A 24,141-nucleotide genomic window follows, 5' to 3' on the forward strand; every position below is an offset into this window, starting at 1 on the left:
GGAGTATTTAATATCAGGATCTTTTTTTTTTTTAATTCCAGATTATAGGTCCATGTCATTGCTAGCCTACTTGACATTTGGTCATATCATGCCAGTAGTAGTTTGAATAAAGTATATCTTCATTAAATTGGGTGCATTGGCACACACCTGTTATTTCAGCAATACAGGAGAGGAGAATTGCAAGTTTAAGGTCAGACACAATTTAGCAAGCTCTGTCTCAAAATAATCAAGGACTAAAGGACTGGGGATGTAGCTCAATAATAGAATGAGTGCCCCTGAGTTCAATCCCCAGCAGAAACAAACAAACAAACAAACAAACAAAAAACCCTAAAACTTCAGTTTTATGCTCATTCTTTTCACAAAACAAAAGCCATATACTATTATGGGACTAGTAGGAAGAGTTTCACTTTGAATCTATTATCACTACTATTATATTAAACCTGTAACTCTAAAAGTCATTGGATTGCTATTGATATTATCCAGATGACTACTGACTTAGGGATATTGAGAGATGGGGGGGGGATGAATTGAATATGAATGAGATTGGGAAGAAACAGATATGAGGTATGAGGCCTTAAAAGTTCTATCAAAGTAGACTTGAATGAAAACCATCCTTAATAAGTTTGAAAGGTGACTGATGTTATCATGTGAATTTCAGAGTAGTTTTGCTCCTTGGCCCTACTTAATCTTCAGTGCTTTGTCAGGTATGTAGAGGTGTAGATGGTGTCTCTGAAGTAATAATTTCATATAACCCATACTCTTTCTTTTTTGTCTATATCCTGAATTTGTCTTAGTGTTGACATACTTTCACTTAATAGGTCTATGGACATGAAATAAATTTCTTATTTGTGTTTCTTAAGTTGTGTTTCTGTCTTTGCATTTTGACAGTTATGAATCCTAATCTTAGGCATTATTTTGCCTTGTTACAATATGGACTTAAAAAAATCAATTGTAGGATTTTGCAAGTATGAAAAATCTTTTGACGATCTTTTAAAAGACTTAATATTACTGATGTCCACTGACCTATAATGAGCAAGTTTCATAAAATATGTACAGTGAATCTTCCTTAATAGATAAACTATTCTCTAATTTATTTAAAAATCCAATGACCTACATATTCATATGTTCAGAAATCCCCACTTACTAACATTGTTTTTCCTCTGAGACCTTCCATCTGAACAAATCTGTTAAATGAAGTAGAGGAAGCTTTGATCCAAACTAGGCTAAATCCAGTGGAACGGATGTGCTGCCACGTGTGAATGGGAGCATTAGAATGCCAGAAAAGGGAAATTAGGTGTGATCCTCATGCCCTGTCTGCACTGCTTGCCCTTTTCCTTGGTGACAGAGCTTAGGAAATGTCCTTACCCAAGGAGCCAGCAAGGAGAAGTTTGCATCATTTGAAAACAAGACTTCTGCCATGATTGTTATTAATGGAGTATATCATTCCCCCTGCCCCGCAGCAGGGCATGCCATAACTCAGAAAATTTTAGGTTCATCTGTGTCTCAGGTAGTTCTGCTGAGCCAACTAGAAACATGTTTTCTGTGGAAGCACAGATGTGTTTTGCAAAATGTGCTACTCTTTTATAACATTTGGTCTCTAATTTGGTATCTTGCTCCTTCTTCAGTTTAATAATTAAAAAAAAAGTCACAGAGTTACCCCATTTCCAGATTTTTATCAAAGTCCATGCTTGAGAAAGCTGTGCAACCTGGTCTTATCTGATAGAGAACAGGATACTGAAAATCCCTCAGGAACTCATTTGGTTGACCTGTCCTCGTTTGACTACTTTTTATTTTTTATGAGACTTTGCAGAAAATTTGCAGTTTACTCATCAAAGCCACATCATTTGAAGAAACTTAAGACCAGGGTCATAAATACAATTTATGAAGTCACTCAGCAACTGGAGAATGTTTTCAGCGGATTGGAAAATTAGATTGAATGATGTATCAGAAACATTGGCAGTAAGGTCAACTGCTAGAAGTGTAAACGTCTTTGTGTGAGATGACATGAATTTTGCTTTTATGCTTTATTGACACAATGTTTATAGTACATGTACATCCCAAATTATTAAAGTTGAAATGTCTAAGGAGTGGCTAAACATGTTTTGAAGTAACACAGAGATGTGTAGCAACAAAATAAAAATTCTGGCAATCCAAATATTTGTACATCTGAGTGTTAGTGTGTTACGATTCAGTTTTGAGGGTGGCAAGATTTGTCTTTCAATTTCTTTGTTTGATTTATACATATTGTTAACCAAAGATATGCATAATTTAATTACACATACAGTTTGTGTTTGTAGATAACTTGACCTCCAAGATATTCAGAATTCTTTGTCAGCCAGCATCTGGTCCCAGCAATCATTATTTCTTGGTGTCCAACAGAGATACAGGCACTTCACAAGTCATAGAGTAATGGGACACAATGTAAATCTAGGGGTCTTGACTCCATGGTTCAGTGAGCTGGTTATAAAATGGCAAGGAAATCTGTGAGAAAAAGGAAGTCCACCCACTGAAAGATGGGCTGTAAATATGAAATGCTGCAGATCAGGCATGAACATGTTATTGAGTTTCAAAGCAAATAATATACCCTCTTTTGACTTCAGAACATTAAATTAATAAAGTAGGAAGAGATGTCCCTGCTTGCTTCATAAAATAAACAATCTTTCATTTCAGAATCACTGGCTTGAATTCATAGATGTAAAGATTGTAATAATATTAATATCTCCCATGATAGCAGTGTCTCAAAAGTTATTTGGTAGCTTGAGGGTAGCCCTCTGGATAGCAGGTTCACTTTGGTTCCTCCTGTACATATATAAAGACTAATATTAATTAGCACCTTTGGCCAATCTCAGCCAAAAAACAACATAGATTGACTAGGTCAAAGAGCTAATGTATTCAGACTTGGGGAAGCCGACTTTGTGCTTTGCGGGTAAAGGAAAGGTTGATTTGCTACCTGTCAGCCTGTACAACTCAACTCCTACTTGTAAATCTACCTGAGATAGAAACTTGTGTGTAACAGGAAATGGAACTATTCTTTTTTTTCCCTCCCTCCTTCACAAAACTCATGCCAAAGAATCAGAGGTAGCAAATATGGTGACCTCCTATTCTATATATTCCTTCTGCCCCTGACCAATGTGCAGAGTCCTTAAAAGTTAATGAGTCACTGGACTCATTATAGAAAATTCAGGTGTCTCCATTTTTACAGGAAAAAAAAAAAACACTCCCTTTTGGTGATAGTTTTCTAAGTTTTTTTTTCCCCCCATGATTTTCCAACAAGGAATTATTGACTCATTTCATGCAGGTGGCGGGCTCTGTCCTCAGTAAAGTCTTTCTTTCACCTCTAGTGAGTATGTCTTAATAGAAACCTGGGCTTTCAGCATGCAGCTCTATCCCAGATCCTGGATGATGTTTTGTAATTAAAGTAGAATTTTCATAAAGGAATATAAGGAAACATTAGCTTTAGGTCTCATTACTTATATACTTTTCTCCATTGCTTATTGAAAGCAATAGAATAATATATATAGTTTCCTTTCATGGAAATTGATTGAAATGTTGACTGTTTGGCTTGGGGTTAAGTACATGTTTATTCAAATAAAGAAAATTAAGTTTAAAGGCCAGAAATACTGTGAAAAAAAAATATGCATATAACCACATTGAATTGAAATCAATTGAAAATTACTAGATTGTTTCAATTTTACCTACAAATTTTGTGACTAAAATTACCAATCCAGACTTTTATCATTTACTTTCAGATTTCTCTTACTATGATGCTTGCCCCCCCCCAAAAAAATACTTTACACATAATGGCTGGCACACACACAGATGTGTGCACATGTGCAACTGGGTTTATCTCCAGCTCTATCTGTATATCTATTTCTAAAGCAAAGACTCCATGAAAGAAAAAAAACAAAAAATATACCTTCATGAAACAATATTCACACCATGTTTGAAGCACTCTGATACTTTCTAGTTTTCTTAATTCTAATTCATTATAAAAAGTTTGTTTTGACCTGCTAAATTAACTTCATGATTCACTAATAATTATGACCCACATTTAAATTATCCAGATTAAGGCTTATTTTAAATTATTTCAGTTACTTAGAGAAGGAAAGTTGTTTTACTTTTCTGAAATATAAAATTAATATTTTAGTGCTATCTGAAATACACATATGGTCATTTCACATTATATAATTTATTAGCTTTTCCTTTGGAGGAGACTTGAGCCAAATAATTTTAATTATTCCAAAAAGTTATTTAATTATTCCTAAAAGTTATTATTTATAATTTTTGCCTTCTGTGTAAGTAGACATTTAGCAAAATATAACTGAATTGACTTGAATATTTAAAATTGAATGTTTAAAATAAGAATATATTATATATTTACTTGCTCATTTAACAAATATTAAGTATTTAGAGACTATGTTAGTCATCATAATGATGGCTAGCACTTTTTGAACTTTTAATATATATCATGTACTCACATAACCTCTATAGGGAGCCCATGAGGAAAGTAGAATTATCTCAGATTTATGGGCAAGGAAACTGTGCCTTCAGGTGAATAATTGATTGTTGTCTAATTAGAGTCCAACTTTTAACCAAGTAAGCCTGAATTCCAAGCTCAGACTCAACCTCTTTTTTCTCAATCATTGCTGCTATCATAGAGTGGCAGAAGAAAGACACAGTCCCTTTTTCAAGGCAGTACGACCAATAAACAGACTTTTGAACCAGAGATCCTTTTGTGGTACAGTAAGGACTGTGATGTGTTCCATGTGCTATGTCAGACCAGGTGCTTTTGACCCTGGAAGTGATTGAAGTTAACGCAGAAATATTTCAGCAGGAAAGAATAATGTTTTATAACTATTTCAGAATAATCAGCTCGTGTTAATACAATGCTTTACTTATATCTAAAGGCATCTGATACATCTGAGATATAAATATATTCAATAAATGTATTTTTTGATTTGTTTTGTTTTGGGGAAATGCTATTTTTGCCAATGTTTTGACAAAGTAGCCAAAGCTAGTAAATTTTTTGGGCAGAGTGCCAACAGTTGTTTCACAGAATACTCATGGAAACTAGGAATAACCAGGGCCCAGAACTTTGTGAATGAAACAGCCCTGGTGCCAGGTACTTGAGGTGTGAGTAGAAACCATGTACGTGCCCAGAGCTGAGAGCACCACTGGTAAAACGTTTTCCAAAGGGAACCTGTTCATTTCTCTGTTTGCTTTCACTTTTTGGTGCTAATGTGTTTAGAAAATTTTGACTTGGATTGTGCATAGCCCCCATTCTACTACCTAACATTTTTTAAAAAGACAACAAGGAGGAAGTGATAAGGAGGAAAATGAGATGAGACTGTTTACCTAATAATGTCTACTGTTGCATAGATTAGGTTAAAAATAGTAAACTTGCAGAAATTGGGTTTTGGCCAACGTCCTCCATTGTATGAGCTCAAGACTTATTTGTACAAGGTATTGCCTTGAATAGAGCACAGAATGCTTTGGATTTAAGAATATTCTGCTGTAGCCATTCACTTTGTATTGCGTGCTTACTGTGTTCTGATGTGTCAGGTGCCACATGTGAAGTTTTATTTCATGCTCTGGGAAGAAAACTGTCTATGAGATAAGTGTTTTGTTTAATAAATTGCAGGTTTGGGGTATATGGAATATTTGTTTTAAAGAGGAGTTTGCATGACTCAAAATTTCAGTTTCAATTATGGTTCAATAGACTGAATGAAAAGCTCTTGGGTATAATGTGATTCAGGCTTTCAATATGTAGCCTGCCAGGCAGGGTGTGTCACTGGCTGTTTAGCCAAGATAGGACACTCTGTCCCAGAAATGTAAAAATAAGCATTCAGTGCTTTCTTAGATCCCTATATTCCCATATATCAACAACTAATCACTAAGTGTAAAGTGTGTAGATCTCCTGCCAGAGTTGTAGAATGTGACTATAGGAGAAAGGCTTTTATGGTGGCATAATATAAAAGATGGTAAGTCTCATAATTGAGAAAGAATCAGTGCTTTTTGCATTCTCTGTCCAAAGAAGGGAGAAATAATACTCAACTGTAGTGGATATACATGTACACATATGTGCCTAGTCTTTTTAGTGCTTTGAAAAATTTATATCTACAGTAACATTTGTCTGCAAGTGTTACTTTTGTATATGCATTTATATTTGCAAAGTACATTAATTCCCTGTAGATACTCAATTCTATTCACCCTATCCTACAAAAATGCCACATGCATAGGCTGTCTTTCCTAATAAAGAAATATTGTAATAAAAGAGAGGTTTTATTAAACTAATGCAATAACGACATTTTCTTTGAGGATTTAACACATCATTTTTAATAATAAAAATCAAATTGTCATTGTTGTGCCCTGTATACCTTTTATTCAAATCAGACAGAGTACTCAGGCTTCATGGCTAAGCAGTGCTCTGGGGGGTGGGGGTGGGGTGGGAATTTTTAGCATTACACAAATGAATTTCCGCAGCCAGATTCATAGTGGGGTTGTAGATTATGAATATGGGACCCAGGGAAACCTGTTTATATTCACAAGCAGAGGGGAAAATGCCTCAGGAGCATCTAGAAGGAAATGAGACTAGAAATTAGGAGGGAAGCGATTTCGTTAGGTCAGCCTTCAGATGGTGGATGCCAGTAGACTCTACAGCTATGCCACTGATCTCACTGCTTCCACTAACTCTGAATTAACCACCAAAATGTGAGAGTTCACTTTGTGCCATTAGCCTGGGAATTTGGCATTACCTGGCTTCTTAAGAGGATACTAGTTTTTTTTTGCTGTTATATCATCTGGACAAATTCCAGAAGTTCATGAAATCAAGGCTAACAAGTAATCATGAAAAGGGAGAGTGAAATATGAGGAATGTGGAGGGATGTTGTCTTTCTTTTTTCTTTCCTTCCTTTCTCCCTTCCTCCCTCCCTTCTTTTATTTATTTATTTATTTTTTAAAATTTTTGCACTCCAAGAGAAGTATGTGTTAGACAGGTTATACTTAGGGGCAGGATGGAGAGTTGGCCCAAGTTAGTGCCCAAATCTGCAAAATGGGATTATATGTGGTTGTCCCAGAGTTAATAATTAAAATATGGATGGATAGGACTTATTTTCTCTACCATTATCAGTTGAAGTGTTTCTAAAGAAGTGCTAAGTGTATGATTTTATTTTTAGCATAGCCATGGGCAATATATATAAATTCTCTTGGCGGTTTATGTGCTCTTTTAATGTCTACCTTTATTCAGATTAGAATCTCAACAATTTTAGACTATTTGCTTTATATGACAAGTGAGTATTTTTTTGATTGAGTTACCTCAAAGGTACATGTTATAATAAGTGAACATTGCAAGTTACCCTTTTTCTCTCCCACTTCAACAGCCACAAACAGAAACATAATTTATAGAAATGAAAACAGTCTCCAGCTAGTTTGATTCTTTTTCCAAAGAAAAGCACTGGGGCTTGGCTGGGCCACTTTCCTCTGTACACACCTGGTGTATATCACTTTAAAAAATAAATTATGCCTCATTAAATTACAATTAAGTGGAATCATGATCATTTGTTTTTCTGGAAGGAAGATGTTTTGCATATTGAAAGCCTAATTTGTTGCAGGTGACAAAAAGGCTGAGCAGATTATCTAATATCACTTCATTTTGGGGGTAATGTTTGCTGGTTAGCTTGTATATACTCCAGTAGTTCAGAATTACATTAATGGGGATTGTATTATTTTCACTTCAGAATGTTTTCTATCACTTTATCAGTTTTTGTACTTTCTTTCTTTCTTTTTTTTTTTTTTTTTTAAACCTTAAGGAAACAAACTTCACTTGATATTCTGGAGAAGACTTGCTCTTTTTTTTTTCCCCTCAAATATTTGGTTGTTTCCTGTATCTTCCCTTCCCCTTTGTGTGGTTACACCGTTATCTCTCTACCCAGGCACTACTTGCATTTTAAAGTCCCAACTAAAATGTTATGTATCACTCTCTTCCAAAAAGTTTTCCCTGAGCCCTGCAGTTTGCTGTGCTTTCTTCCTTCTTTGAACCGAGTTGGCTCTGCTCTATCTCATGATTATGACACCTGTCATCATTTCCATGGTACTACCATAAAACCTTCTTCTCCCCACCATATACTCAACTCTTTGGGAGCAGAACCCATCTCTTTTTAATCTTCTCATTCCTCTCAGAGTTTTTTTTTTTTTACCAAGTCATAAGTAAGAAATGAATTAATGGAGGGATCTATCATTCTTTGAGATTAAGTGTATTGAATTTAGGGGTTCCCTAGATAATCAGTGGTAGACATTAGGTTTAGGGTCCTCCTAGATTTTCGGTGAGAAATATATCTCAGTCCTAGAGAAGCAGCAAAAATTTGAGAGCCATGAAAAAATGTTAAAATTTAGTCAGTAATGACTTTAACTTTTGCTGCCAGCCTTGGAGAGGACTGGGGGCCTCTGAGGGGTACAGGCTCAGAATTCCTAGAACCTGCTCTGGGTTTGTATGTGTTATCTTACAGGATTAGAGGCTCATCAAAGATATTTTATCAGCCATCCCAGAGACGGTAACAAGGGCTTGTACAGAAACTTGGAAGTCAATTTTATAGAAACAGTCATGGTGATGTTTCCCAAACTTTTCTGAGTCTTAGCATGTATCAGGCACACTGACAATTTGAGACCAGCTATGTAAATTACTGAAGATGTAAGGAAATGAAAAGCTCATCAGCAGAAAGATAGATTTAGAAAATGTAAGGTCATTTATTTAATCTGTTACAAAGATATTTTAGAATACCGGAAAAATTAAGGACGTGAATTTTTCATTTTAAAAATTAACTCAAATTCTTTGTGTATGAAGATGGCCTATGTTAGCAAGCAAGCTGGATTGCCTTTTATTGTTCTGTTGCATTTTGTGCTTCGAATTTTTTACTTATAATGATTTTTTTCTGCCCAACTTGTATGTTCTTTGCTGGTGCTAGAAATGATATGAAGGTTGCAAAATACTCCATTAATAGACCAAGGAAATGGCCAATTTGAGGTTCTCTTTGCCTGATTCCTTTCTTTTTCCATTGACTTGTATCCCAAGAACTCTTTTGGAGGGGGTCTCCCCTTATGCCAATCTTGTTTCCATTCCTTGCATTTCACTATGTTTCATGGTCTTACATAACCCCAGCTAACACCGAGGAGGAAATTGTTATGACTCCCCAGAGAAGGCTCTGTTGCCTATGAGGAGGAAAATACTTAATGGCCACTTTACTCAATACTTGCAATATGTTTTAATATGATTACTGATATGAAAGTTTAATAAGCAATATCCTGGTTAATTTATTAATTTCCCTCCATTTGCACATTCTCAATATTCATGACCTTTCTATTCATAAAAGTACATCTTTTTTTTCGGTGCCCAGGTGCCATACCACATTTTCTGTGTCTCAGGCTGCATAATGGCCATGTCCAAGTGACACCTCCTGCCTGGCTGGCTGATAATTAAAATGCCAGATGACATAGTGGCAAGGGCTTTAGAAATATTTATGTGAGATAAATTATTAATTTATGTTCTATTTGAGACAGTTTCAATATGATAAACATTTACTTTTCTTTTTTCTTTTTTTTTTTTTTTTTTTAAATTAGGTGGGGTGATTTGTGGTGTAAGTTAGGCTTCAGACTTTCTTGTGATCCTCCCACCCCCACCCCAAGGATGATTTTCAACTAGCTAAATTCATTTCAATAAGTTCTGAGCCTGCAGAGTTTAGATTACACTTTTTAAAATCACAATTTAAGATACTTAAAAGCACGTAAATAACCAAAGTGAAAAAGTCTGAACAAAACCACAAGAGCACTTCTTGTGCTCACTAGTAAGCCAGTAAGCCACTTATTATTTGAAAATGTCTGAGGTAAAAAGAATCCACTCGGGGACCATGACTACTCAAATGAAAGTTTAAGTGAATAATTTGGTACAGTTTTCTAATTCTCTGGAGATGGTATAAGGAGGTGGCACTTGCCACCTTGTTGGTTTGAGTCTTTATCTGTAATTAGGCAAATGAACCAGAGGCAGCAGAATATTCCACCAGCCCCTTAAAAAACAAATATTGTGTCTCTTTCACTTTGGAAAGGAGAACTGACGAGCAATCATTCTCAGGGTGCTTTGTCTGCATTTTCCTTAGAGATGGGTTAATTTTCCCATAAGGTGGCCCAACCTGTAAAAAAGGTAAAGGAAGGATCTAAACAGTTTAAAAGTGAAATGAAAAATTCAAACAAACAAAAAAACACTCTGCTTTCGAATAATCTTTTTATTGATGAGGAATCATTAAACATAACCTTGAGGGTTAGAATGATAATTTTTGTTTTGTCATTATTTTGTATGCAACTTTTTTTTTTATTGTAGTATACTTCATAACTTGTGAAATAATTTCATGGTGGAAGAATAAGTTAAAATTTGCCTTTGAGATATTTTAAATTATAATCATAATAGCTATCATAAAGAATATATCCATGTTGATACTCAAACTCCTTCAAATTTTAGTATTTTAGAATTTATTAAAATACTAAAGTTAGTACCAGAGGTAGCAGGGTGAGGAGAAGGGAGAAGAAGACCAACTCATTCTTTTTACACATGGTTCATCATTAAAGAAAGCTCAGAAAATATCAATCTTAGTGTCTTACTGATATTCAAAATTGGTATTGGTTTCAAATCCACTTCCCTTTTGCTTCTCTGCATATATTAATTTAGAGGGGGTTTTTTGTATCTTGAAGCAAATCCATTATGAATATTTCAGGTTGCTCAGTGCAAGTAGAAAGTAGGATAACGTAAGGCAGACTGACTTAATTTCAGAAAGAATCAATTCATAGATTGCATAACATTTTCTGGAAGACAAATTTTGTCTTACTTGTTGCTTCTAAAAGCATGAAAAGAAATCTGTTTTTTTTCTTAGAATCATTTTACCAGTAGGTTTTTTTTAAATGTACATATCCTATTTTGTTCTTTCCTTAAGCATACGTGAGCATGCACACACACATGCACACATATGTACACACAGATAATAGCATTTCTTCTAGCTTCATTGTGTGACATATTTTATTCTTATTCGTATTCTGACCTCACTGTGTGTAATACATGCGATTATGCACACACTCCCTCTCCTACATATACAGAGTGCTCTCTAACCATCTTTGTGTACTCATTTCTCTTGAGTATTAACAAGAAATTGTCCTCTAATCAAAGTACCACGACATTCAAGTTGTAGAACTATCAGATGGCATGCCATACTATAGTAGGTTCCTTATAGTATAAATTGTCTTATGTGATGTTTTGAGGAGTGATTACTTCTTCGAAGTGCTGATAGCTGCTTGATGGACAGTCCTATAAATGGCATTTGCTTCACTCTATTATAATGTATTACTGTATTTTAAAATGTGTATCTTACCCTGTAGATTTCTGGCCAACCAGAGATTGTGTATTCCCCTTGCATCTGATGCCCTTTATGTTTAAGCCATGTGCTAGAAATCTGATAGTGTTGCCTTGACATTAATTCACCTCAGGAGACATATCTTTGGCATCAGTACCATTTTACCACAGTTCATAGAAGTGATTTTCCATGATTTGGGGTTGTCCCATCTGTTCTAATATATAGGATTAACATCTCAGCTCTTCCTGAGATGGTCCCAAACCCTGATCTCATACTACCTTAAGGAGGGATATTAGCTGGGAATATAAAATGATGCCTCTGTATGGTAATTCAACAAGTGTGCAGAATGGAAGTAGATCTGCATCTTCCCAGAATGCTACAATGTTCCAACGTAGGTCCCCTCTCCAGTCCATGTTACTTTAGTCTTGGCAACATTTTACTTTTCTTTGTGACTTCTCTATCATTAGAGCAGGCAAAAACACTAATTTCCTATTTAAAGCTTGCTATTTGGATGAGTCACATACTCAAAGTATCTGAGCCCACCATGGTATTCTATATACACTGCAATTAAAGTGTGCTCTGTCTCCTCACTGGATGTGACCACATTTTCATTGCTTTAATGGCAGGATTAGGGCTTCCCCCATGAGGGTATCCCATAAAAAGGTTTAGATGCCCTTTGGTACATATGCAAGGATAACTATTGTGTGTGTGTGAACTGGGAAGTTATCAGAGGGTTAACACAAGTTATAGCCTCTTACTTTGTCTCTCTCCACCCCCCCCCCCTTCTTTTGCCATAAGAAACATCTATATTGAAAACAATGGCCGGTCACACATAAATTCAGCCAAACTTTTTTTTTTTTTTAAATCGATGTGAATCTCCCATGCTGTTTAAATGTCGGAACTAAATTTACCAAACTTGGCAGATTTGTAAAGCTGAGCAGGACTGCCAAGTGTTCCCAGTTTCAAGCAGAGAGAGTTCTAACAGTTCCTGAAATACTTGTAGGAGGCACCTGGTGGTAATTGCAGTTTCACAATTCATCCCAAGCGCCTACCTTGCTAGGTGGCATCTCTGTGCATCAATGATTATTACAGTGAGGATGAAGTGTCGGAATAGAATGGTCCTAAAATAAGGTAAAGCTTCCGGAAGTCAAGCGCATTCCCACAAAATCTTTGTGCTAGAGAACCCTAAGGAATTAGACTGAGGTTCCTGACATCACAGCCAGCTGGCCATACCAAACAAAGGGGAGCAAGGTGGAAGATGGAAACCACACACACACATCTGCAGATATAACTCAACCTTTTCTTTTCCCCCCCACTCATTCAGGGATTGTTGTCTGAGATTCTACGTAAGGAAGAAGACCCTAGAACAGCTTCTCAGTCTCTCTTAGTAAATCTGAGGGCCATGCAGAATTTCCTCAATCTTCCGGAAGTGGAGCGAGATCGCATTTACCAGGACGAGCGGGAGCGGAGCATGAACCCCAACGTGAGCATGGTCTCATCGGCTTCTAGCAGTCCCAGCTCCTCCCGAACCCCTCAGGTGAGAGATTTGCTGCACTCACTTTTTACTTGGAAACATCTTGCTGGGTTGATACTGTGTTTTTCTTTCAGAACTAAGAGACACAATTCAAGGATTTCTTAATCTGTTAAATATGTTGGTCAAAGGATATGACCTCAGGCCATGTACTAGTGGTAATCTTGCAGTATATGGTGTGCCATTTCCATCCCTTTAGGAATGTCTCATTCTTCCAAATATGGTGGGTGGGTGGTATAGGCAGGTACAGGTAGGGGGTCGGACTCTACATTGTCCACAGCTGCTTAGTTTTAGATGAAAGGGGCAGGGGCTTTGTTTGTATGGCAAGACCATTGTTTTCCTTAAATTACATGATTATTTAGATGGAATGGGGGGTGGTTAAGGACAGAGAATTCAAGTTCTTCCTTAGGCAATGCAAAAAGTATGCAATTAAAAAACACCTGTGTGTAAGGAAGGCTAAGTCAGAATGGTGCAAGTATCACTCAGGGGTCCCATATGAACTGATAGGGGAAAGGTAGGCCTTAATTATTTTCCTTCTTGGGATGATCTCATAGGATTTGGTGACTTCCGTTCTTTCTCTTTCATAATTTCAAAGTACTCTGCGCTTAGGCCTTCCAGGAGATGTAGACATCTCCTAATATAATGCATTTTAGAGCTCCTACCCCAAGGCAGCCAGGGATCATTGCCAACTCAGATCTGAGCCCACTCATCTTTAGTCTGGTCCCTGTTTCACTTAACCTTTTACCAAGTTGATTTATGATAGACCCATCCCATTCACTATTGCTAATGTGGGTTGCAAGTCCATGGTGATTTGGGGGACCAATATTTAACAGGTGCACATTTGTACAAAACTGAAAATTGGGTTCTTCAAAACTGAAGATTTGCTTAGATACTATAGTTTTTTTTTTTTAATGAGTTTTTTTTTTTTTATAAATTCCCAGGAGCTGGTTAACAGAATCAGAATTTTATTCTAGTAGAAATATTTGAACTTTTTCAAGGACATCAATTTTTTCAAACAATTTCACTATTTATATTTTTCACTGTGCAATAGATTTTTAATTGAAGCCCATTTTATATCATGCACTGCCCAATTGTGTTGTTTACACTTAAGTCCTTAGTGAATATTTCAAAATAAGTCCCTTGACTGCTTAATTTGGATATACGTAACTAAATCTTCTTATTTATTTTATTTTTTAAGTTTGGGACTTAAATATTGAGCTATAAAGTTGGGCAAGTTGTTAATTTGCACTAATATTTACTTCTGTGAAATTCACCAGTATTTTTGCCACTTTGGAAGCCCATTAAATCATTACTGGAGACCCTTGCCAGACTTCACGTCCACATGACCAGGAGTCTGCTCTTGGAAATTACTTCTACTCATTAGAAAATAGCACAGATTTGGGTTTTGTTTTCAGCTTTTTTACAATATTTTTTAAAACAAAATTTTCTCTTAGGCACCTTTCTAAAGACTCGATAGCTTTCGGAACCTGACCAAACTTATAAGGCCACACAGTTATTGACAGTATTTTGCTATTTTTCAACAGGATCCCACCTTGAAAATTCCTAGATAAAGGTGCTCCTTAGGGATCAGTGTAGGAAACTGATCATTCAGTTTCACAGTTTTTAGATTTCAGAAAATAAATACAAACTATCCCAACATATTTTTGAAAGTGTAGTCATAGCACTGTATTTGTATTTCTTTGAAATCTCCTTTCTGTTGGTTGAAGATCAAGAAAGGGGAAGTTATTAAAGTCTTTAAAATATTTTATAAATACCTCCTTGCTTAAAATTCTTCACTGACAAATCTGAATAATAAAGATCCATGGTATGGTAATTCTTTTAGTTTGAGAACAGCATAGGAGAGTAGCCACCGACAGCCTTTGGTTGGAGTCAGCAGCTCATACTCTTAGATAGCATTATGCAGATTATTTTCCAGACCCCACTGATATTTTATTAGTAGTTTACCAAAAAAATTGAAGAAACTTCAAATTTGAAATAAAGTCTCCTAAGTTTCTCCTTATAATTCTTCAAACTATTGCTCACTATACTTAATAACAAAACATCCATACAAGAATAAGAATGATCATTTGGTAAGTACCCATGTATCGGGTATTGTAAACATGTTACACGAATTCTGTCATCACTCTTTTGTGCTATTGATCCCATTTTACAGATGAGGAAACAGGCTTATGTGGTGAAATAACTTGCATAAGGTCACATGACTGAGTGGTAAAGCTAGCATTTAAACTCTAGTTAGTCTGATTCCAGAACCTGGACTCTTAATGTATATTGTAGCAACTTAAGGGATTTTGTTTTAGTCCTGGGAGTTCTAGAGAAGATTCTGTCAGTCTGGTAGGAGATAATTGGTGAAGCTAATGAAAAGAGTTGAGAAACTCAGAAATTATTTGCTAACACATTCACTTAAAAGGGATTCTACATCATGTACAACCAGAAAAAATAGAAATTATACTCCATTTATGTATGATGTATCAGTGCATTCTACTGTCATGCATCACTAATTAAAACTATTTTTTTTAAAAAGGGGAAAGCACTAGGTTAACTAGAAAATTTGAAAAGAAAAATGAATTCTTGAAAAACTTAACAGAGAATTGGATTTTTATGAGGTGGTCCCATACCTGCAGGGAAAAGGACCCCTGTAAACCCAGTACCCCATGTAAACTGGGGATTTGAAAAGCAGTATTGCACAGTGGTCCCAGCCTATGCTTTGAAAGGCTGTTTCAGATATGGTTCCTTCATTGGCTGCTGCATGTCCTTTGGCAAGTTAAACATCCTCGTTTATTTCAATTTCTTCATCTGCAAAATGAAAATGATGATGCCTAACTCATTGGATTCTTACAAGAATTAAATGAGATAACAAAAGCTAAAAACACTTTATAGAATGCCTGGCACATAAGGAGAATCCCATAAATTATACTTACTATTACTTGGCAGTAACTAGAAAATAGTATGAGACAGAGGAGAATGACAGAAGTCCCTGAGCACTCTTGGGAAGCAAAACCTTCAGGGAAACTTAGGGCATTGAGTGTGGCCGCAAGACTTTCTTGGCAAATGATTGCATGGTGTCCGGACTGCATGCTCCATCTTCCTCCCAACTAGCATGCTGCTCAGCCTAGTCGAGGGCAGCATGGGCATTCACAGAGGGAAAGTTGTGATTTGGAGGCACTTCCATTGGTTTGGAGTGAAGGGTGAAGGGGTTCCAAAAGAAAGAAAAGAGTTTAGATCCACTTAGATCCATTCATGTGTCTGATGGGGTCCAACTTGTCCTGGAGTCCTGCTGCCATGGGTTCTAAGAAGATGACTCAGGTATCTCATTAGCCACCCGCAAAGCATTTTAGGGCCCAGACTAAGCAAATCCTCTCACAGTCTTTTGGACTGAGGAGATTCCAATGTTTTAGGATTTTCCTTACCCCAAGAAGTACGGATACCTTCCTTATTGTCCTTCATTTGTCTCTGAAGCTGATGGGAAATCATTCAATTAAAACGAACACGGCAGAATACATAAAACTGCAATATGAGTTTAAGAAAATGAAAACGGCACATCAAAGGCATTCTGAAGCCTAGTTTTATGAAATGAAATTTTGTTTCATTTCCACTGATTTCCTAGGTGAAATTAGGTGACTGTCTGGGTAGCATAATGATGATAATGATGGGAAACCATACATACTCAAATGACATACGTAAAGCTTTAATAAAGAATGAGAGAGACTCAAGGGAGTGCATTAAATTGAGTAATAATTTATTATTTAGAGACCTCTACCCATTTACTCATTTTTTCTGGAAGAATTGGCTCTTCCTGCAAGGTGTGCCATTTTTAGAAAGAAAAAGGTGTGTGTGTTCTGCATATTCGTTTTGCAGTAGATGATTGCATATAGTTTGATGCCCAGGATAGCCCTCCTACCTGGGAACCATCTAGGATACTGTAAGGGAGAGAACAGGGTTGACAGGATTCTGCATGTCCTATAGGAATGCACTGCAATTATTTCCAATCACAATTAACCTGATTAGAATAATGGACAGGAAGTGTCCCTCTGTAGCTAATGCAGTTTGGCATCAGCTGACTGAAATCCTTTGATAATTTCTGCACAGATGGCTGGGCTGAATGCAGCACTTTTTAAATTATTATTTTCATGGTCTCTTGGTAGGCCAAAACCTCGACACCGACAACAGACCTCCCTATTAAGGTGGACGGCGCCAACGTCAACATCACAGCTGCCATTTATGACGAGATCCAACAGGAGATGAAAAGGGCCAAGGTGTCCCAAGCCCTGTTCGCCAAAGTGGCTGCAAATAAAAGTCAGGTGAGTGGTTTTTAAAAGAGCAAAACTGAGGGCTGGAATTAGACCTTTCTCCTCCTCCCACCAATAAAAATACATCTGTTCCTATAATAATAATAACAATAATAATCCCCAGGGAACCTGTCATGTTCTGCCTCTTACTCTTCGTTTTGCTTCTACTCCCGCTGGAATTCAAAATAGAGATTAAGCCAAAACCCAGCCTTTTTATTTTAAAGGATTTTTTTTTAAAGACTCAGTTTTGAATGATTTGTCTCCTTATTATAAGCCCTGCTATGTACCTTTTGTTTTGTTTGTTAGTTTGTTTTCTTTCTTTATTCTATCTTCCTGTTTGGGGGGTTTTAGCAATTTTCTTTCTTTTTTTCTTTTTTTTTAAACAAAACCTGAAATGAACATAACAGTACCTTCCTGGAGACCAAGTTTAGCCGGGTCTCATCACCTTTCTTATTCCCATGGGGAAGGGGCTGACTTGGCTATAATAACCACTTTCCCCAGCCCCAGAGACACCTTGTGATTGTCAGGTGTTTCTTTTATGTACAGAATACAGTTGTTTTTCCAGGAGAAAACACACGTGGAAGGATCCAGAGTAAGTGCTAAAATCTTTTAACAGAAAAACATAGAAGCTTATCCAGTAAAATTTTTCAGAGTGTCGGGATTGTGGGGAATGTAATGCTCAGGGGAAATGAGCAGACAGATGCTTAGGTTTTTCATTTCTGAAAGCAGCAACAGTTGACGGGATCTACTATCTGCTTCAATTTGCTTAAAGGGGCAACTACTGCCTGTTCCTAGAATCCTAGTTAGTTTGAGGTGCTCATTTTTTAATCCCTAAGATAAACCATTAATACATGGTAGAGGAAACAAAAGAGAGATAAGGCATACTTTTGAGAGTCCTTTGATTTTGAACTTGATTTCCTCTGTGGCTTTGCATGACAAATGTTTTCATCCCTACATATGTAAATGGTAAAATTGTTCATCATCTCCCTAACAGATCTTTTGGTGTGTGCTATAGTGAAAGTCACTGAATATTACATTTCTATTAAGCAAGAAGGTTTTCAATGAATACTAAGTTCTATGAGTGACAAATATTATATTTAGACTAATTATATTGTTTTGGGATTAGGCTTTTTTTGCTTACAGTTTTTGCAGAAACCTGATTTATTTTCAGATGTTAATGAATGGAGAGAAGACTATCAAGGAAATTTGAAGAGGATTGCAATATTTGTGTCCCTTTTCAGCTTCAATATAGTCATTTTTCCAGATTTCTCTCTCTCCATCAATGAAATCGGTGAAATACAGTTGGCTAAGATGTGATGTCCAACCATAGTATGAAATAACATGAAAAGAAAACACCGTAGAGCCTTCTTAAACTGTTAAATGCATAAAATCCCATGTACCACATGGCAAAATATAATGAGAGTTGGAGCTGTTAAATGAATAAAGCTGTTAAATGCATAATGCCACTTGGCAAAACTACTGTGCATTTAATGGTTTTCCACTGTGTAATAAAGGACATATGTGGTAAATGTGCACTGAGTATAAAAGCTGCACAATTGATTTTGCAAACCTGCCTCTTGGTTGTGACTTGATGTAAATATCAAAGTTTCACTCAGCCCTTCTTTCAGAAGCATCTCTCAAAAAAAAAAAAAAAACAAAAAACTGAAGACTGCATTCTGCAAACTTGATTCAGAATTCCTGTAATCTTCCTGTTGACTTGGCACCATGGTTTTTTGGAATTAATGATGCCTCCAGACTTCCAAAAATAATTCAGGTGGCTGATTGAAAGCTGTGTTTGCCAATTGGCAGAAGCACATTTTTGATGCCTCCTGAAGAAATTGATAGCCCTGGTTTTGTAGAACCTGGAGGAAATCATAGTTCTGGTGATTCATATGCTGAAAGGTGAGGTAGAGCCTTAGTGAGGATAAGACACTCAGAAGTTTTGCATGAGAGCAGTGGTCTTATTTATGAATGGGGAGCCTTACTGTAAATAGCTAACTAGGTCAGCAAATGGGATGTTATTTATTTATTTTTTTAAATGGTACCATCAAACAAAGAGAACTTAACTGATGGTTGCAAAGGCAGTTTAGCACAAGATAGTCACTCCATTTTATAAGTAGCAGTAGCAGCATTCACTTGATAGTGTATTTAGTAAAATCAATTGCATTATTTGGTACCTTGCATGTACATTTGGTGCATGTCATATACGTGTATGTGTACATACATATGTACACACACACACACACACTCACACACATATATGTATGACTCACAATGGGACTTAACCTCTCCCAGCCGCATTGATCAAGGGTAACACCTGTTTCATTGGATTGTGAGAACTGAGAGAGCAAAGATTTTCTCTCCTCTTCATTCCTTTTCCTCCATTGCTTTCCTTTGGAGGGATCCAGAAGTTCTTGGAGTGACTGAGGAGGCAAATGCATCTCAAGGGCTTTCATTCTCCTGGAGGTCAAATTAGTGAAACCTTTAATTAGGAACTCTTGTGAACTGGAGGAGGCTTGGAGCCCTGAAAGCCCAGTTCAAATATGCATAGCAACTCTCCCCTTCCATTAGAAATTGTTTTAAAAATAGAAATAAACCCTCCAATAAACCTTATTCATTCCTTGGTGTGAATTGCTGTAATCAGCTATTAAAAATAATACTGAACACTGCCCTGAGCATTAGGGAAGCTTTGAATGAGGAGTAGGAAAAAGGGAGGAACATTTTAGAAAGATTGAGGGTGGTCTGCCAAGATGGTCCTTGAGGCTGTAAGTGTGTAGAGTACAGGCACAATGGAGGGGAGGTTTTCAGAAAAGGAGTTGAAAGGGTGACAAATGAGTTGGTTGTGAAAACCCATTACTGGGAAGTGTGTGTGTGTTTCCTGAGTACATGAGTTAGTCAGGATGCATTTGCAGGGTTGCAGACCACCGTCTGCAGGTCAGAGCCTGCTTCTTTGTCACAGACAGGCCAGTCCATCATCTCATTTTGTTAGGTATATCCTCTCTGACCTTTGCCTCTTTATTCATGAGAAAGAGGTCAAAGAAGAGTAAAATTAGAGGCAAAACTTGCTTCAGCACATTTCACTTTGTACTTTTCCTTCATTTTCAATTTAGGATCAGTTTAGTTGCTTAGAATATTTGTGTGTGTGTGTGTGTGTGTGTGTGTGTGTGTGTGTGTGTGTGTAAATTCTGAGGATTATCCATCTTTTCTTTCTGTAGGATATTCAGATTATTGGTCTTTATGGGATAGAATTGCATTGTGCCAGTGACTATTCTCTGTGAAATAGGAGTGAGGGGTTCTTAGGAGGAGTCATAATATAAATGGGTCCAGGACATTTTCTGAATCATTTCAGTCTAACCCTTATGTACAAAGGGCCACCAGGGAATGCATGCCCAAGATGCAGTGTGAAGGCACAGGAATTCCTTTTGCTCAGTAGATTCCAGCAATTTCCCTGTCCCCCATACTCAAATTTAGAAGGGCTTCTTTCTCCCTGCCTTTCGAGTTGTATCTTATCACCTGTAATCTAGGAAGTAGAAATGAAAAAGGGAGAAAACAGTAAACTGAGGGCTCTCCCACTGCAGTCCTCCAGGGATACTCAGATATTTTGTGATTGCATCTTCAGTCACATTTGTATTGAATCAGTTTCCCTCTTCTCAGACATTCATTCATTTTTCTTCTCATGATCTGCCTTTTGCAATCTTTGATAGTCTACAGTTGTTTAGCTCATAGAATGTTGAGAATCATTTGAAGTTGATTTTCAAAAGGAGCCTGAATCTGTATTATTTGTACACCCAAACACCCAGCTTTACCACTAAATTTGGGTAAAAATAGAGTAGGGAGAGAAATGGAAAGGGGCTTATTTTAGTTCCCATTTCCTGTCCCCCCCATTGGAAATAAAAAAAGCCAATGAACAAAATGTTCAGGAGGGGTACTATGCTTACTTTCTGTGTCAGGAAGATAGAGGGAAACAGACACTGTTCTGTTCTATGTGGACAAGGGGAAAGAAATAGCCCAGTGGTAAGCCCCAGGAGCTAGTAATGAAAGGTACAGTCCCAAAGCTGCTAAAATAAAAGGAAGGGGGTGATCTGGGAACAACAGGGATGCAGTGGAGTGTCTGCTGAGATGATACTGGTAGGGGATCCTCATCTCCACCCAGGTTTAAAGACTTCTACCAATCTGAAGGTTCCCTCTCTGCCACTCATACCTTTCCAGGTTCACAAACTGCAGAAGCAACAACAAAGTCAGAGATGGAAGACTCCATCTTCCTACTACAAAAACCAGAATAGGAGGCACAATTGTGATTCACACTGTAGCTAGAGAGGTGGATTTCTGGCCTCCAGTACAGTTTCGATATGATTTTCCCTGTAGAAACTGTGTTCTGCATGGCAATTGGATTTCAGTATGTTCTATGCTTCATGTATATTAGGATTAAGTAGACTTGTGTATTGGCCATTATGTCTTATCACTACGTTTCTTAAAAAATAAAATTGTATTCTGCGTTCTCAATTCCTGACATAATGAATTGTATTCCAAAATGGGGGGCTACAGATGTTTTAGATGTAATTTATAGGCTCAGATTTTGTGAACATTCTTTTTTTTCCCCCCCTAAAATCTTCTTATTGATGGCCTAATTTATTTGGCAGGCTAAATGATTTAAAATGTTTCTCTGGTAGGTTCTTTTTAAATAAAGCAAAAATAAAGGAAAGAAAGAATTTTACATAAGGAAAATGATGGATATATTACTTGGTTTGTTTCTTTTTTCTATTGTTCTTTGTTATTGGAGCTTATGTCACATTCAATTTATGTGCTAACATTTTCTTCAGTCATGGGTACTGTACTAATTTTTATTTTTGTGTCTCTTCTTAAAAATTTCCCAGGTTCAACCTAGTTGTGCCTATTTCTATTTAAATGAATATTCTATTTTATAATTACATGAGTAATAATATCCTCATTTTAGAGAATTCAGGTGGTGAAGAAAAATACAAAGGCGAAAACATGGATCAACCATAATTTCACATTTGAGAGATAGTTACTATTGGCATTTTAGAGTCTTTCAGTGTGTATGGGTGCATGGGAGTCTACATGTGTGTTTATATTATAATTAAGATAAGACCTTATAGTACATAATTATAAGATATTTTAAAATTTCAAGTCTTATTTTAGAAGGAACTCCTTTAATTTTATTTCTATTTTTTAAATAATTTTTTATTATATTTGAGGTTTACAACATGATGTTATGCGAAACCTAGGCAATAAAATGGTTCTGATAGTGAAAGAGATGAACATTTCTATTATCTCACACTGTTACTTTTTTGTGACAAGAATAGTTAAAATATACTTACTTACCAGAAATCCCTAATACATTGCTATGTTATTAACTGTAGTCCTCATGTTGTACATTAGCTTTCCATATTGTTCTTCTACTGAGATTTTGTATTCTTTGACCTATATCCCAGAAGAGGAATTGCTGGGTCACATAGTAGGTAGTTCTGTTTTTAATTTCTTAGGAACCTCCTTACTGTTTTCCATGATGGTTAGATCAAGACTCACTCTCATCAACAGTGTCCTAGTGTTCCTTTTGCTTTACACCATTGCCAACAATTTGTTAGCCCTTGTTGATAATAGCTATCTTAACAAGTACGTGGTGATACTTCATGGTGGTTTTAATTTGCATTTCTCTGATGATTAGTGATGTTGAGCACTTTTTCATACATCTGTTGACCATTTTTATGTCTTTTTTGGAGAAATGCCTGTTAAGATCCTCTGTCCATTTTTTAATGAAGTTATTAATCATTCTGCTACTGAGTTGAAAGAGTTACTTACACATTTTGCATATTAACTTCTTATCACATATGTGGTTCGAAAACATTTTTTTCCCCACCTTTTAGGTTGCCTTTTTCACTCTCTTGATTGTTTGCTGTGCAGAAGCTTTTTAGTTTGATTAGTCCCAGTCACTTTTGCTTTTGGAGCTTGAGCTTTTGTTATGATATCTAAAAAAATCATTGCTAAGACCAACGGCAAGGAGCTTTTCCCCTACGTTCTCTTCTTGTAGTGTGATAGTTTCTGGTTTTATGCATAGGTCTTTATCTGTTACGAGTTTTTATTTGTGTATGGTATAATAAGGGTCCAATTTATTAATTTGTGTGTGGAAACCCAGTTTTCCCAGCACCATTATTTGAAGAGTCTATTATTTTTTTGTAATTGGTACATTTTAATCATACATAGTAGTGAGATTTGTCGTTACATACTCATGCATGCACAAAACATAATTTAGTCAGAATACTTTCCCCATTGTGTCCTATTAGTGCTGTGGTCAAAAATTATTTGATCATTTATGTTTGGATTTATTTCTGAACTCTTGATTCTCTTCCATCAGTCTGTTTTTATGCTAGTGCCATGTTGTTTTGATTACTACAGATCTGAAATATAATTTTAAATCAGGAAGAATGTTGCCTCCAACTTTTTTTTTCTTTCTCAGTATTGTTCTGGATATTTGGGGTTCCATAAGAATTTTAGGATTTTTTTTTCTATTCCTCTGAAGAATGCCATTAGAATTGTTTTCTTTTGTCCTTTATTATTTATTTTTTGGTGCTGAGGATTGAACTCAGAATCTTACATATGCTAAGCATGCACTAACCCAAGCCCCAACCTCTGGAATTTTCATAGGGATTATTACATTAAATATATAATAATTTGAGACTCTGAACAGATTTTAGGATTGTTTTTCCTATCTCTATGTAGAATATCATTGGAATTTTGTTTAAAAATTGCATTAAATCTATTTCTTGCTTTGGGTAGTGAGACATTTTAACAATATTATAATTTTATAAAATTTTTTTAGTGGCAAGCTTTTTACATAGAAGAATAAATTTATAAAGTGTGGCTGCCCTAATCTCTATAATATAGAGACAGGAAGTAC

At 36.3% G+C, this 24,141-nt stretch overlaps 1 protein-coding gene across 2 annotated transcripts in view; it reads left to right on the forward strand.

Moving 5' to 3' along the window:
* Satb2 (SATB homeobox 2) overlaps nucleotides 1-24,141 on the forward strand; it is a 169,423-nt gene that overhangs the window by 102,901 nt on the left and 42,381 nt on the right. For both annotated transcript variants that reach the window (XM_076866187.2, XM_076866186.2), the window contains exons 7-8: nucleotides 12,712-12,924; nucleotides 17,082-17,237. In XM_076866187.2, the coding sequence (XP_076722302.1) occupies nucleotides 12,712-12,924; nucleotides 17,082-17,237 (369 nt within the window). The remainder of the gene's footprint in view (nucleotides 1-12,711; nucleotides 12,925-17,081; nucleotides 17,238-24,141) is intronic.

This window comes from Callospermophilus lateralis, chromosome 9 (genome assembly GCF_048772815.1).
Source record: "Callospermophilus lateralis isolate mCalLat2 chromosome 9, mCalLat2.hap1, whole genome shotgun sequence".
Lineage (NCBI taxonomy): Eukaryota > Metazoa > Chordata > Mammalia > Rodentia > Sciuridae > Callospermophilus > Callospermophilus lateralis.